Source organism: Athalia rosae, chromosome 7 (assembly GCF_917208135.1).
Source record: "Athalia rosae chromosome 7, iyAthRosa1.1, whole genome shotgun sequence".
NCBI classification, from domain to species: Eukaryota; Metazoa; Arthropoda; class Insecta; order Hymenoptera; family Athaliidae; genus Athalia; species Athalia rosae.
The window spans coordinates 15,382,601-15,398,124 of NC_064032.1; the positions used below are offsets into that span (position 1 = coordinate 15,382,601).

Consider the following 15,524-nt stretch of genomic DNA (forward strand, 5'->3'; position numbering starts at 1 on the left):
CACGCTCGGGCCACCGTGGAAATACCTTGACGAAATATTTCCAATTGCTCCGCTTCCTATTCATAATCATATTTATACACGCGCGTCATAGCCGACCGACTGCACCGGCCTAATTTCGTGAATTTACCCGACTCGGACTCCGAGCGGGCGGGCCAGGTCTACCGAATCGAACACGCTTTATTTCCGGACGAAGACGATGAATTTTTTCGAGAAGATCGACTTTGTTTTTTTTTTTCTTTTCTCCATCGGTGCGCACGTGTATACCCATGTCACGTAAAATATATCAGCTTATACCGTCTCGAGACGGATGGAGAAAAGGCGGCGCAATGTTCCGCGATTTTTGTTGGCCGGTAATTAAAAAAAACTAATTAAAATTTGCCCTCGATAAAACGGCGAACCCCCGGCCAATCTTTCCGCACTCTGCGGACGTGAAATTACCATTTTATCACGTGTGTCGCACCGCCGTGCCGCGGATTTAACAATTTAATTTTTCGCTAATTGAAAAAAACGGCGCAACAAACGGAGGGGAAAGGTAGAGGGGGAGTTCGGGTGGAATATAAGAATCGAAATACGATATACCCATCGCTTTTTATTTTATTATATACACATTTAATTACTTACTCGCCGCGGTAATTTTTTTCGCTCGTTTTTTAACCCCACGAATCGTCGCGCTCATGATTCACTGAAATTCACGAATCGAACGATTTTCTTGATCCCGTTTTATTCAGGGGAGCGAGTACGCGTCGAATACTCACCTTCGCGTCCATATCGCAATCGTCTCCTTCGAGTCCGCGACGGTTCTCGCGATTCGTCGATCTAGCGTCGGTCTTGTTGACCAATTCCGCGAACTCTTTGACGCCCTTTTCGATCGATTTCAAACTCCTCATCATGTGCTGCATTATGTGAGCGAAACTTTTAACCGCGTCCGGGTTAGCCGTAGGTCTCTGAAAAATTACATCGCGTCAAATTTCAACCCGTGGCGAAACGATCGGACGCTCCAAAACGTCTCCCACCTTCTTGTCTACCGGCCGCTTTTTCTCCTCGATCAAATTTTTCGTCACCCACATCATGTCGTCGACGACGTCCTCGACTCGTCCGAGCGTGGGGGGTGCCGTTTTTTCAACAATTTTCTCGAAATTCTGCGCGAGTTCGTATTCGGCTAGGGGGCTCAGTCTTCTGGACGGCTGAACGTATCTCCTGACCAATAGCTCCAGTTCGTTCACCGCGCTTTTTTCGAGCAGCCTCCTCGTTTTCGGTTCACCCCCCGTCCGGTTGAGGTGGGATTCCATCACCTTCCACAATTCGTTCGCTATCTCCTTCGCGTCGACGTTCAGTATTATGTTGACGTTGTGATTTTGTATGAAAGTGTCGGGTAGCTGCGAGGAGAGTTCAACGAGAGATGAAAATGAGACGGCTCGTTTCAGAGAACGGGGTAAAACTTGCCATTTCCAGAGCCGCGGCCGCGGCGAGGAGGTTCAGCAGTTGGGGTAGAAACTTCATCGCTGTCGATCGGATGGGAATCTCGTGGTATCGGGGCCTCGCTCGTACAACCTCCGGTTAATATCATTCAACGGATGTTCGCGGGCATGATCGCCTCTAGTTTGATCCGGTGCGATCGGAGGAGGTGCGACAGGTTACGTTTAACTGGCCGGCGAAACGATAATTACGTATATTTTATCCGGACGCCGGTGATTTTCCGCTGTCGGTGGGGCGGCCGGTGTTTTCCGCCACTTTGAACGTTATTCGCGTCGTCGTCGTTCGAATGACGCGCGTGTACAATCGCGGAGCCGTTGCGAAATGTGCGCTAAAAGAAGGCGGGCGAGATCAGATTGGGAATTTTAATAATTCAGATAGCATCCGTTCGCTTATTTATTTATTTATTCGTTCCTCTCTTACAGTTTTCCGATTTGTTCGATCCGCAATAAACTCGGCTGTAAAATCGTTAGCCGATAGTCGTTCCGAGATTTACGACAATTATTATTTGACCAGCGTCGATTTATTATTCGCTGCCGTTATCTTTACCCGGAAAATTGATCGCCTTCATTTGACCGCATACCGCAAATGGAATTCGCAAAATGCGTTCGCCTTGTTCGCCGCACGCTGCCGATAAAATTTGAATCGAACACGTCACGGGAGTTTCAGTTTCAGTTACAGTATTATTCGTAACGATCAAGATACATATCTGACAATATTCGTTATTACAAAGATCGTTGGACTAAAAGTCAAGAGTTCGCATTGAAGTTCATATTGACGTTAGAGTTCGCATTGGAATTTCGATCGTTCCTTCGGAAGGAAAAGGATCTCTGGTAGGTCGTCATTCCGTTATTTCTATTGAGATTGGAGTTCGAATTGACGTTAGAGAATCCCGATTCCTCCTCCGGTTCCATCCATTGCCTCCGAATTTTCGATCGGGAGATAGCTTCCGCGGATAAATCCTGCAACGATTACACGCCCAATTAATTTCCCACCTGTGAACGCGCCCGTATTATTTTTCACCTACCGCCACGACGATTGAGAAGATGACGACGAACGCGAAGAGCTTCATCTCGCTAATCTTCATGTCGACCGACGAATGGACGCTCTGAAAACTTCAGATATTTTCGCGACGCGGTCGCGTACCTACTGGAAAATAAATGTCGGGAGAAAAAAAAACGTCGCATTACGCCGAACGAATTTCGACCGGATATTTCTCCGGCGTTTCGATTGCCGGCGATGGTACGTACGTACGTACCGCGGCACAAGCGGCAGTTTTACGATCGCAATCCGCAATTTGCGAACGACCTTGCGCTTTGAACGTGGAAATTTAAAGCGATAAAAATACGATGGGAATATTTTCCGCACGCGCTGCACACGAGCGGCGATATTGGTATTCGCTAGTTTTTATGCGGTCGCGATTGGATACACCGAATTCCCAGAGCTCGTTGATAAGGAATGTGGAATAAGGAGGCGCGGATTACTCGATCGATTTTGACGGAAGCTCAATTCGGTTGAGGGATTCTGGTATCTGATGTCGAAGTGGGGTAAGATGGGAGGTAATAGTTCGTAGGTTTTTCTGTTCTCGAAATCTGACCAGACCTGACCTTCCGGGTCCCTTGCCGGCGACTGACTGACGGACTCCGAATTTCCGTCTTTTGATCGACGATTGAACAAGGGCCAGCGGAAGTCCGTCGAAATAATTCAGCACAAGTCGATCGGTGCTAATTTTAAGGTAAAATACTCGTATATATATATTTCTTACGACATCGTGATACATTAAATATTCGACTTACACATTATAGTTTATATGTAATTCATGAATATTCATTTCGATTAAATTACATGAAATTATATACTTATGATACATATCCAAACGTGCAATCGCCCTCGACTATAATCGAACCTATAACCTTCGATCGAGAATTAATATTTTTCTCTTATACAATTGGATGAGCATGAAATTCAATTCTATTTTTCACTACTGACAATGAGCCTATTATTCGTTATACCGGTATGCTTCGAATGGAGTTATTTTTTTTTTTTATTTTTTTTTCCGCGTCAACTGAAAATTCAGCAGTTCTGATTTTTCAAACGTATTTTTATCTTTCAACGATTTTCTTCTACCTCATCCCAACGTACGTAATAGTCCGTAAGTGTGTATTGAAATAATAGCTAGAATATTATTCCAACAACGAATTTCGTCAAAACAAATTAACAAAAAATAATAAAAAACCTCTAGCGAATCAAGTGAGGTCAAATTAAAAAAGAATCAGATTAGGGCTCAAACAAGAGGAAAGAAAAAATTAAAAATTAATAACATTTTAGCGAAGTTATTATATAACGTATATTATATGTATATATGTAACATGATATTGTATATGTGTAATAATTATTATAATAAAATATAATGTTCAATAAAATTAATGTGTGTGTTTTATAATATATTATCATTTCAATCGTAATCGTCGTCATACTCTTTCTTTCCTTTCTTTCCCTTTATGATTTTTTTTTTTTTTGTTAATTTTTTTAATTTTTTCTCTTCATTTTATTCACTCATTTCTTCGTTCGTCTTTTATAGGCATGCTTTTGGCGAGTCTCTTGTATAAAAACCACGCGTGTACCGACGGACGCTACATTTTCATTCACTTTATTGTACCTATACCAGAAGTTCGCCCGAAAATTTCCTTATGAAACAATAATTATGTATCGACTATTGATATAACTTACAATCTATGGCTTTTGTATCAATTTCAACAATAATCGCTTGAAAGTCTTACAATATAAATATATGTATACGGTATGTATAAATATCGCGTATAATTATATACGTGTGTGTCTATAATATATATGTATAGTATACGCGTGTTAGTGTATGAGATTTTCTGTTTAAATTAATCGTACGGAACGGAAGAAGAAAAAAAAAATAAAAAAATAAATAAATTATCCGTTTTATCCTATTTTAAAAAGTAATTCGAGTTATATTAATTTTTACTTTTATTTCTTCGTTCAGAGGTAATATTATTTTTATTTAAAAATTAATCTTTCATATATAATGTATCTGTATATATATATCTAACGCTTCAATATTTATTTTTATATATATATATATATGATATATCATTAATATATAATTTTATTGGTGAAATAATTACTCTTAAGGTCATTCACATCGCAAGACGGACAGCGATGCAAACAAGTCCGTTTTATTATTTTAAAAAAATATGTTACTTTTACCCCTTGATAAATTGTCATCATTATACACATACGAATTGTCGCGATCGTCTCGATCGCAAAATTTTTTTGATTCTAATTCTATTTTTGTCTTTAATGTAACGTATTTACCACGTAATTATTATTTTTTTTTCTCTCTTTTTATCATTCTCTCCGCGGACGCGTTTCAAAAAAGCGCATCGAATCATAGGTGTATTTTCTATAGGATAGGTATATCGTATATGTTTCTTTCGTCATCTCATTTTCTTTATACATAACTATATGTTAATAATCGTAATCATATTATCGTTATAATTCCGATAGATAAATATATAACTTTGTTACTTCGCATTTACGTTTTCTTCTCTTTTTTCCATTTACTTTCATTGAAAATTATGGAATTTCTCTAGCAGAATTATTGACGTCAATCGTTGGCCTTTGTTGTTCATCTTTGTTCCGTTAGTCGAATTTCGAAAGAAAATAAAAATCGAAAAAATAAATGGATAAAATCAGATGAATCGATGAAAGGAGGCGAAAAATAATAAATTACCCGTCATACAATTTGAACAACTGGTAAAAGAACATATTCCTCGTTATACGTAATATCATGTACAATTAAATTAAATCGATATTATATGTGTATATAATATTACATGGTAATAAATAGAAGTAGCCACAAATATTAGACAAATTCTGGTAACCATTGCTATGTTATGTATTCCATTAGTATACATACTACCTAGTTATATATTTATAGATATTCATCTTAATTATAATAATCAATGGCTAATGAACTCCGTAATATTATTTCATTTTAAACATCTAAAATAAACCAATTTTTTAAGCTTACAGCTTCGATGCTAAATCACCATCCAATTATCTTCGTATTACTAGAAGTTTATTATACTGATACACAATATTATTATTATGCATTTTTCACATTATTATTTCATTTCGTTTTATTTATTTCATTCCAATTATTTCTCTTTCAACATATCTGCAACTGGATAAGGTGTGTAAGGAAAGATGAAGAACGAAGAAGAAAAAAAATCTTCGACGCTATCGAATCTATCGGCGTGAGTTATCATTGTTTTTTAATCGAAGAACTTGTTTCGTGTAACGCGTTTAACCGAATGTTAATTTTACAGATTTTCACAAATTTTTCATTCAATAAAAATAATAAAAAATAATAAGACCATATACAGTAGGCGATTGATTATTATCGAACCGTGTATCGGAATTAATGTACACACCTATCATATTTTCTGTCTTTGGACAAATAAAAGCGATAATAATAATAATAATAATAATAATCGCTGAAGACAAATTTTATCTAGTGCAGACGTTTAATAATTAGAGCATGTAAACCATTTACGTTTTATCTCGGAAATTTTAGTCTGGCAAACGTTAAATTCAATAGGCTTATTATCGTCGCTATTATTACTAGTATCATTATCGTTATTTTTCGTATAAACGTTGGTATTATTATTATTATTATTATTAATATTTGTCGACCGTTGAAATAAATTCAACGAAATTGAAATAATAATTCATATACCTTATATAGATACGAGGTGATGCCGAGTAGTGACAATTGGGTAGTTTTATCGTAATTACGGGTGTAGAATACCTCGCGATTTTTTGGAAATTAATTTCTCTTCCCTTAGATAAAAGGTATGTTGAATTAAATAATTATAATACGTAGGTAATTTGAAAACGAAAAAAATAAAAATCTCTAATCCGATTTATACTCGATACACACGTATAGTGTATGAAATTTCAACGCGATAATGTAATGAAATAATAAATTATCTAATGTATGTTTCGAATCATGTGTCTCAACTTATTTTATATAGCAATGTATAATAATATTAATATTAATAATAATAATATATTTATGTCTTTGTGTTATAAGATGACCGGTTAAAAATTTCATACAAATTATCTGTAAACTTGATTTATCCACGGTAAGTTTACCGTATCCTCTTCGATATGATATATATGAAATTTTTCTTTTTTCAATTAGAAAAAAAAATAATTAAAATTTGCTGATGAAAAATATAAAATTTAAAAGTAATCGCCTGTACTTGAATCACTCATTGAATAAAAATTTGAATAACATGTCTCGATTATTTTAGCCTCATGGTATTATCAGGAAATTTTGAGTCTTTTCCGTATGCGTTTGGAAAAGAACAATCAGCACCAGATGATACGTTATAACAAAATGCCGAAACGAACGAAAAATGTAGGAAAACGAAGAGAAAAAATAATCGCGTCAGTTGCAGTCGGTCGATCGAACTGGAAATCATCGGGTTCCAGTTGAGGGAAGAAAAATGAAAGAGTAAAAGTTACGGTAAACTTACATGTTCGTAACTTGCATGAAATTTTTAAAACCCAGTCGAACCTAATTGCATTTTCATTAAATTGATGAGATCGTTTTTGTATGGTTTATCCCGGCCATAAGTTTCTGCGACACAATATATTGGTTTTCTTTTTTTTTATATATAGATATTCATATAATATATATGTATACTCTCTTAAAATTATGTACAAATGATTTCAATTATATCACGTGTGGAATTTATCCTTTTGTTTGTTTTTTCTTGTTTCCCCCTGTTGGTTATAGATAATTTTTATAATTTCGAAAGTTTCTTTTCCTCCCTATTCAAGAATCGTGATATCATCTTATAATTTGAGTGATGAAGTTTGCTTCAAATTTCAGCGTAACGAAATTCGGTTTTTGTAATCTGTTTTTGTTTATCGTGTTGAAACCGATGAACCTCGCCTTCTACATCTAGCGTGTAATCGTAATATTATAATATATGTATAATACGATCGAGTAATATACCTATAGCGAAGGATTGAAGGGTACATTTTCTATGCAAATTGTGAACTTACACATTAAACTTATCTCGTAATTATTTATTCTGGTTATGTGCAAAATATCTTCACTCCGACTAATTATACTAGCACTGCAGTTAAACTGTGTTATTTTCATATGAAAATTCCAGCGGTGATTTGTTTTATTTTTTTTTTATTGCTTTTAATCGTCAGATGAAACTCACCGTTATCACTAGCTTTCGGAAAATTATAATCTCACGTTTGGATACCTTTAAAATTTGTTACAAGGATTTGGTCTACTGCTGTTTCGCCGGGATGTCAGTCAACGTCGAGATGTGAATAAGGTACCGGAGGCTGATAAAACTACGGAATTGGAGATTGGAAAAAATGATAGTTGAATCGATTCAACTTGGCAAGAGAGAAAAAAAGAAAAAAAAATCGCACTCAACCCAAATTGAATTTTGAATTCTCAGCCAAAAGCTGTCCGGATGAATTTAAGATGGCTTGTTTGATTTGATTTTTTTGGTTTCCATTACCAGGCGTCTTTCGTAGGGCTACAATTTTTTCAATCAATATATCACGAAGAGCGAATAAAGGAGAAACTCGCACGCCCCCCCCCTGTGATCATTGCCCGCGATCTGTTGGTCTTTCAAATTTTACAGTGCCAATATACTCAGCTGGATATCAGATGATGTACTCACAGGTATTCCTGTCGGTAGGACGATGCGGTAACGGAGTGGGAGTCGGACAATTGAATACGATTTTAAAGCAAATAAGAAAATAGTTCATTGAATTAATGAAAATGTGAGCGACGTCAGAATATGTAATTATTATAGCCAGTGTTTGTACTATAATGGTTATGGACGAACTTAGGCTTCCATCGTATTCATTTTGCCGCATTATCAACGTCTAGCGATACAAGCCTGCGGGTGAAGAAATAGTTTTTGTCTTTCGATCGGTTAAATCCTACATGCGTAATGCGGTACACCGTACGGATTATTATGCTCGTGGTATTGCTATTATTGTACAAATTGGGCATAAGCAAAGATTGGTGATTACTTTCTAGTGTACTTGCAAAAAATCTCTCTTAACATTAAATTGTTATCATATATACTGTTTCTCATTATTACTATAACGTATTATTCTCTAGCCCAGGATTCTGTCTCTTTAGTTGCCAGATACAGTAAACTTCGAGTTATGTCTTACGGTAAAATTGTATTTTTTTTTTGTTTCATTTATTACTCAGCTTGTCATTGACTGTAATGTAATATAACTATAATCATCAGTCGATATCACGTTATATCAATTTCGCACAATCAGAGCATTTGACTGCCACGTCTCGCGACAGTTTTCTCATTTTTTTCCCCTTTTTATTCCAAGTAATTTTTTCAAACCTTACTTTTTCTTTATTCTCTCATTTCTTTCATGGCTCCAATACCATTAATGATCACACCCTATATCGTATAGTATAAAAGTCATCTTGCACTCGGCTATCAAAACTCACTAGGGAGAGACTCGAAGATAAAATCTGATAGCGTCGTGGAGAATTCAATTGTCAAAATTTCATGCCCATCGGATCAATGATATGCACACTGAATTACAACGGTTGTAAAAACTACGCAACACCGAAATAATAAATTGTGCAAAAAATTAATACCATTATTGATCGCTAGAAAAAAAATTTTTCGCTTATCTTTTCTCTTCATTACTTTACAGTATATCTGAGAATCGATGATAGGTAAGCCCTGGTTGATTCCACGGAGGGCCAATATACTTGTTTTTTTTGTTTTATAACAATGGATAATATTTGCGGTTCAGATTTCAGAAGTTTTCTGTCTCAATTTCTTTTCTTTAGTTTTACTTACTTTCGTACTATCATTTTTTTTTTTATTTTTTTTTTCCTTGCAATAGGTTTACTAGAGAGCTCCGCACCTGATAATCATCTTTTTCCTTCAACTGGAACAGAGTCGGAGGCAACGATCGGACAGTATTTTACGAATGTTAAATTTGTCGATTGTTCAGCACTTGAGTGACGGGGTGTATTTCGATAACCGATTCTATGATTCATTTCATTTATTAACGTCTATCCAAATGTTGCCGCAACTCTATTTCCGTTCAACGTATTCGGATAAATTATTGTATCGAGTAACTTGCCGAGGTAACTACTCTGCCGACGTAGTATATAGCTTCTTTTCTATTTTTTTTTTCTTTTTTTTCTTTTTACCTTTTTTTATTCAAGCAGTCTTACGGTTGTCAAACAGTGACAGCTACCAAGGCTAGACTATATATCGACGTATGTGTATATAAGACGCAACATTACGAAACTTCAACATTTTCTTTCTTTCTTCCTTTTTTTTTATTCATTTACTTTAGCGTTTTATTTTATATTACTTACTCTGTGTTTTTTTTTCATTTTTTTTTATAGTTTTTTTTTCAACTTGTCTGGCAGTATAGATCGGTGTATAAAATTTATTTTTCCATTTTTTTTTTTGTTTTTTTTTTTTTCGTTTTTTTCCCTATGTTTCCGTCCCACAAGGACTGCGAATAATTTAGACAAAATATCACAATTTGCTATTATTATTATTATTATTTTTTTTTTTTCTTCACTTTTCAATCAGACTAATCCAATCCGGTTATTTTTTTTTTCAATTATTATGAGCCTTTCTTCATGAAAATTGATTGCATCTGATAGCTCTGGGTACCATTTCCTGACCGATATTTTCAAGTGAACCAGGAACGGCCAATTTTTCGCACTTAAAGTGCCTCTAGTCCATGATTGCCGATTCCTGAACACTTTATACTCATTTCAACTTTTTAGTTATCACGAAGGGACCCCATTACAGTTTGCCAATTGCTAAGTTCTGTTTCAACGAATGCAAAATTTCTGAATTCCAGAGTTTGCACTCTACAGATATTTAACGGTTCACTCGATCGACGGACGACCCTCTAGAGTGAAAATAAATCACAGATATTAAAAAAAAACGAGCAAAGTCTGATTACGGTTTTCAGTCAGCCAAATGAGCTTCACGTCAATTCGAAGTATGAATTCGTTATGCGTCACACATTCATCGTCGGATCAATTACAGTTCGGTCTTGTTTGTGCAAATAATAAAATATTCCATCGGCCAGTAACTAACAATTGTCACTAACTTCAAACTGTGTCAAGACGAAAATAAAATAGAGCGAGCCGATGAAATGTTTTCGGATTATTTTTTCTTTCATTATATCGAGTAACGCAGCGATCGTAGAGAAAAATTTTCCAACATTATACGCAGGGAGGTGGTTAAATGTTTGTTAAAAATTTCGGGGTTTTCGTTAGTTGGGACATACGACAAACTTTGTTGTACGTTGGGGGTGGGTGGGGTGGGGGAGGGGGGGGGGGTTGGGGGTGGAAAAGCGCAGTCGGTGACGCAGCTCGATAAAAATTGAGGGGGTATCGGAGTTCCGGGGGGCGATCTATGTACAAATCGAATCAGCGAAAGGTGAAAAGTATAGTTTCACCGAGAGCAACGCGAGAGGTCCAGCCTCGAGACGATAACTACAATCCGTCATGGGATCGATAAAATTCTTTATCAACACGGCACGTTTCTTCGTTACGAAAAATTGCGAAAAGAATCGTACGTGAAAAGGAATAATAAAAAATAGAAAATACTTTTCTGTAATTGTTCTGTACCTGACAGTTCGCGGTCTTCTCAGTCAACACATAGATGTAGTCTTTGGAAGGAAGTTCGGTTCAGCCAAACCTAACATTGGCAAACTTTGGGGTCAATACGACGTGTCTGGAGATCAGTAATTGACGGCAACCGTTCGTTAACACCTAATCGCCAAAGCGACTGCAAGCCTTTTTCCACTTGCACTGAGTGCACCACAATTCGCGATGATCCATTCCGTATACCTTGCGACATTTCTTCGTGTCCCCGCGCATACGGCGGGGTGACGCCGGCATTTTACTGGAGACGGCCAGGAGTGCGTTGTTCGGCATGTAAGACGGTAGAGTCCTCGGCGACAGCTTTATGTGCTTCACCGGTGAACTCTGAAACGAAAATTGAGGAACGGATCCGTGAAACGTCGACGAAAAGCGCAACCCACCCTACGCCGCGTGTCGCGATCATATTTACCGGAGACGGAGTGACGTTGAACGCGTTGGTCCTGTCTTTGACGGGGGCTGCTATATTTTCGGCGGGTGCAGCTTCCAGGCGTAATTGTTTCTGATACTCCGGATCCTCGTGGGGAGGTCTGGCCATGTCACGGTGAGACATGGTGGGCGGAGAACTGGTGTGGCATCCGAGGGCCACCTCCGTGTAATAAAATTCTTCCTCGTGGCTGGACATGTCGTCGTCCTCGTTGTCATCGCCATCTTTCGTTTCCTTGGGCCTGCGAACGAGACGTGAAAGGATATTCGATATTCGATTGCGGAGGAGCGAAATAAACCGAGCGCCGCGCCTCTCCGATATATCCGTTACAATTAAAATTGCCAAGTAAAAAGTTCGTCTAGCCGGCAACGTGACTATCTTATCGTCGAAACGGTACGAAAGGTCATCCATCTTCGAGATAATTTTCACTTCCACGACATATACCGTACAGTGTCAAGTTTTCGATCGTCGCGAATCATTCTATTTCGGACAAACAGACGAACGGAAAAACTCTGCACTCACCCCAAATGTAGTTTCCTCACGTGCTCTTCAATGGCAGCGCACGTAGTTTGAATTTCGAGACATCCAGGCCAGGTGCATTGGAAGACCATGCGGTGTGCCTGTAGAAAAAAAAGAGAAGAAAAAAAAAAACAATTAGGTATACCTTCGAGCTTCGATTATCGTTAATTAGTTAGGGGATACGTGTTAACTCGGCGATAAAGAGAGCATGAATAACTTTGCACAGTTTCGGTGTGGGGGTAATAATTCGCAAATGATGTCGGAGGGCAACAAGATCGTTGGTAAAATTGTTAATATTTTAATCAAATAATGACGACGATGATAATGGTTTGTGCTATTCGTTTACCCTGAGCGACGCACGGGTTTTTCTACACCGACAATTAAAACCGAGGGAAATTGTTTCTCACGATCTAATTTCGTAACTAGGTACGTACCACAATATACAGCCGGTGTATGTATAGAGCGTAGAAGTTTCTTTGTTCAATCACGACACACCTATGTGCGTCCGGATGAATGAAGAAATTCTATACTCCCATATCGTGATAAAACTCCCAATAAAACTAGAGATAGAGCGATAAGAGTTACGTTATAATAGGCCCCGCGTCAGGAGGAAACTTCGAGTCAGAAATGGAAGAGGATCGATTATCCAAAACTGGAAATTCCTAGCTATTTTTTAGTCGGGAATTTTTCAAGGGCCGATCAACTCCTCCGATAAAAATAAACGGGTGCAGCGCTGATTCATTTTTTTTCTTCATTCGTTCGGTTAATTACGATTACTCTATAAAAAACTAAAAACTAAAAAAAAAGAACAGACGACTTCGTTATTTTGTAGAATGGATTCGGAGCGTGGATCTCGAAACCCCAAAATTTCTAACGGAGAAACGTTTCGCCTGCGTGCTTCGAATTCCTCCGACTTCCGTATCCTCGGCGTGTAGCCTTAAGCGGAAGAAGGAGAAGAAGGAGAAAAAGGTGGGAGGGAGGAAGCGTCGCCATCCCCTAACCCACGACCATCGCGTTCCAATGCGACACCCGCGCCCCGGGTGGGGGGTGGCGTGGGGAATGAGGAAAGGGGATGGGGGATCAATACCACGTGAGCACCCTCTTCCTCTTCCCCCGAACGGAAACCCACACTCCCGGTTAACTCGCTCGTAGAAAGTCTCGGGGTCTCTTCTGCTGCACGCGCGTTGCGACGGACGTAAACAAAAGGGAAGCGCGCGACGCCTACCCCATCGATTTTTACCCTTGTACCATGACTCGGATGCGGCTGACGCGGCGAAGGGAGGATGGAGGAAGGGAGGAGGGAAATCCCGAGGCGCATGACGACGGGGATGGAATGGAGGAAAAGCACGCCGGCAACAGCGGGTCGCGGTGTTTAGAACGGTGGAATGGAGAAGGCGAAGAGAACGCGGAGCGGAGAAAGCGTGGAGCCGAGCGACGTAGGGGCGAGAAAAAGCGAAAGAAATAAATCGGAGGCGTTGCAGGAAAATAAGGTCGTCTTCGATTCGCTGCGAAGATCATCTTGCTCTCCGACGACGACCGCTGTAATCGAACCGGCCGATGATCGAGCGCGTTGCGAATGCCGAACGCCGTTTCGTTCCTGCGCATCTCCACGTCGCGCTCTCGTCCACGATTCGGCTTCGAGCGGCGCATCGAACGACGAATAATCTTGGTTTATTAATAGAATTATTACACCGAATTAAGGGCGCCTCACTCGAGTGTCCGTTAATGTACACCGCGAGTTATCCCATGCGGGTATAATATCGGACGAAAACAAACGTGGCCTATGCCCTCTTTCGCAACACAGGCGGGGGCCTTTCCGTTCGAATCTCTGATTTCGACGAAGACGGAAGGATCGTGCTTATCCCCCCTGATTCTCGCAGCTTGGGACTGCTCGATAATTCACATAGTCGTTACAGACGCCGCTCGACCGGCGAGGGGCCCCGTAACGGTGCCCAACGACAACCGCGGTTAAAAAGCGTTGCGAAGGCGAAGCTCGTCTTTCGTTTCCTTTCGTTTTTTTTTTTTTTTTTCTCCTCTTTTCACGACCTGCACACGACGACGGAAGGACGACCAACTCGTACAGGTGTGGTGCACAGATTCGCCGGTAGCTGCGCAACGCGTACACGACGAGTAAAACCGATGAAACGTGCAATGGGCGCGATGTACACGCGCGACAATCACGCGTGTAACTCGTACACGTTCGCGAGTATCTGCCCGCAACGATCGCTGGGCGTATCACGTGTACGGGGTACCGCGGCTTTGCGAAGGTATACTTTGTTTCGCCACACGTCGCGGGGCAACGGAAACCACGCTTCCAAGGCTAACGGGATGACGAAAATTGATAACCAACCGACCAACCGAGCGCCGCCGACGCTGACGCAATGGAAACGGGATTTCGTCGGAATCCAGATTTTCAGCCGGTTGACAAAAAAAAAAAAAAACGGGGGGGATCGCCGGATTCGGAAGAGAGGTCGTCGATGAGCTGCGAGGAGTGATTTTCCTCATTTCGAGATCGCCGGCCGAGTTTCGAGGGAAAAGCAAAAGCTGAGGCGAAGGTGAAGCCCGAGCGGAGGAGGACCGAGGGCTACGGCTTGGGAGCCGTCGTCGGGCTTAACCGGAGGAGAGAGTGCCGGGCGACCGTCCGTCAGGAGGTCACAGACCTCGCTCGCTCTCCTCCCTTCGAGTTTTCTGAGTCGAGTTCGAGTCGGCGGTGGCCGTTGGCGTTGTTAGCTGGATTGGATTTCCCTCGGCGTGCGCCTCGTACAAAAGAGCCGAATCCTCGACGCTCCGCGACAGGAGTCAACGCCTCGACGGAGCGGCTACCGGAGCGAGCCGCGCGGTTCGTCGCCCTCGAAATTAACCACCTACAGTCCGCGTTGAATACCCGATCCACCTTCGGTGACGGGGGTGAAAAATATCGGTGGCTCAGATTCGCGCGATCCGCCGAACGGAGGAAAATGTACACGCCGCGCGGCGATTACATCGCGTTTCGCAATCTCTACCGTATGGCTTTTACTCGGTCGTGACGCGGCGAAGAAGCGCGCGCTGTCAGAGACGAACATTTATAAACAAATCAGCTGCCGCCGCTGCCGCTGCCGCTTTCTCAGCTCACTTCCTGCATACGTATGCGCAGTCGATGAAACTAAACCGGACTCCGGAGTAGGAAAATATCTCGACGCATTATAACCGGGATGAGTAAGCGCGCATCGACCGGCGAGGCAATTTTTCAAAATCGCCTCCAACGAGCGTTTCTACTTTCATCGATTCCACGTCGAAACGGTGGACGCCGGAGGTGATGGTTTTTCTACGATTCCTCGTTAGGAGAATGAGTAAATTTCAGGATAG

General features: G+C 40.3%; 2 protein-coding genes across 5 annotated transcripts in view; both read right to left on the reverse strand.

The window, feature by feature from the left end:
• Positions 1-569: 569 nt before the first annotated feature.
• On the reverse strand, positions 570-9,157 carry LOC105689727. Its single transcript, XM_012406964.4, has 5 exons — positions 2,501-9,157; positions 1,444-2,435; positions 1,014-1,376; positions 756-944; positions 570-682 (listed from the first exon to the last, which is right to left on the reverse strand). Exons 2-5 carry the CDS (start codon positions 1,498-1,500, stop codon positions 680-682), a joined length of 612 nt encoding a protein of 203 aa, XP_012262387.2. The 5' UTR covers positions 1,501-2,435; positions 2,501-9,157; the 3' UTR covers positions 570-679.
• Positions 9,158-9,313: 156 nt separating this feature from the next.
• The window catches only part of LOC105689715 (zinc finger protein 395), a 66,827-nt gene continuing 60,616 nt past the window's right edge, over positions 9,314-15,524 (reverse strand). For all 4 annotated transcript variants that reach the window (XM_012406941.4, XM_012406942.4, XM_025746039.2 and 1 more), the window contains exons 5-7: positions 12,183-12,280; positions 11,646-11,901; positions 9,314-11,560 (exon numbers count right to left, since the gene is read on the reverse strand). In XM_012406941.4, coding sequence (XP_012262364.2) covers positions 11,345-11,560; positions 11,646-11,901; positions 12,183-12,280 — 570 coding nt within the window. In that variant the 3' untranslated portion in view covers positions 9,314-11,344. The remainder of the gene's footprint in view (positions 11,561-11,645; positions 11,902-12,182; positions 12,281-15,524) is intronic.

Coding starts and splice junctions, on each gene's coding strand:
- LOC105689727 (XM_012406964.4), bottom strand. CDS start 1,500: ATGAAGTTTCTACCCCAACTGCTGAACCTCCTCGCCGCGGCCGCGGCT. Junction 1,377..1,443: donor CGGCCGCGGCTCTGGAAATG/GCAAGTTTTACC, acceptor CTCTCCTCGCAG/CTACCCGACACTTTCATACA. Junction 945..1,013: donor AGCGGCCGGTAGACAAGAAG/GTGGGAGACGTT, acceptor GTAATTTTTCAG/AGACCTACGGCTAACCCGGA.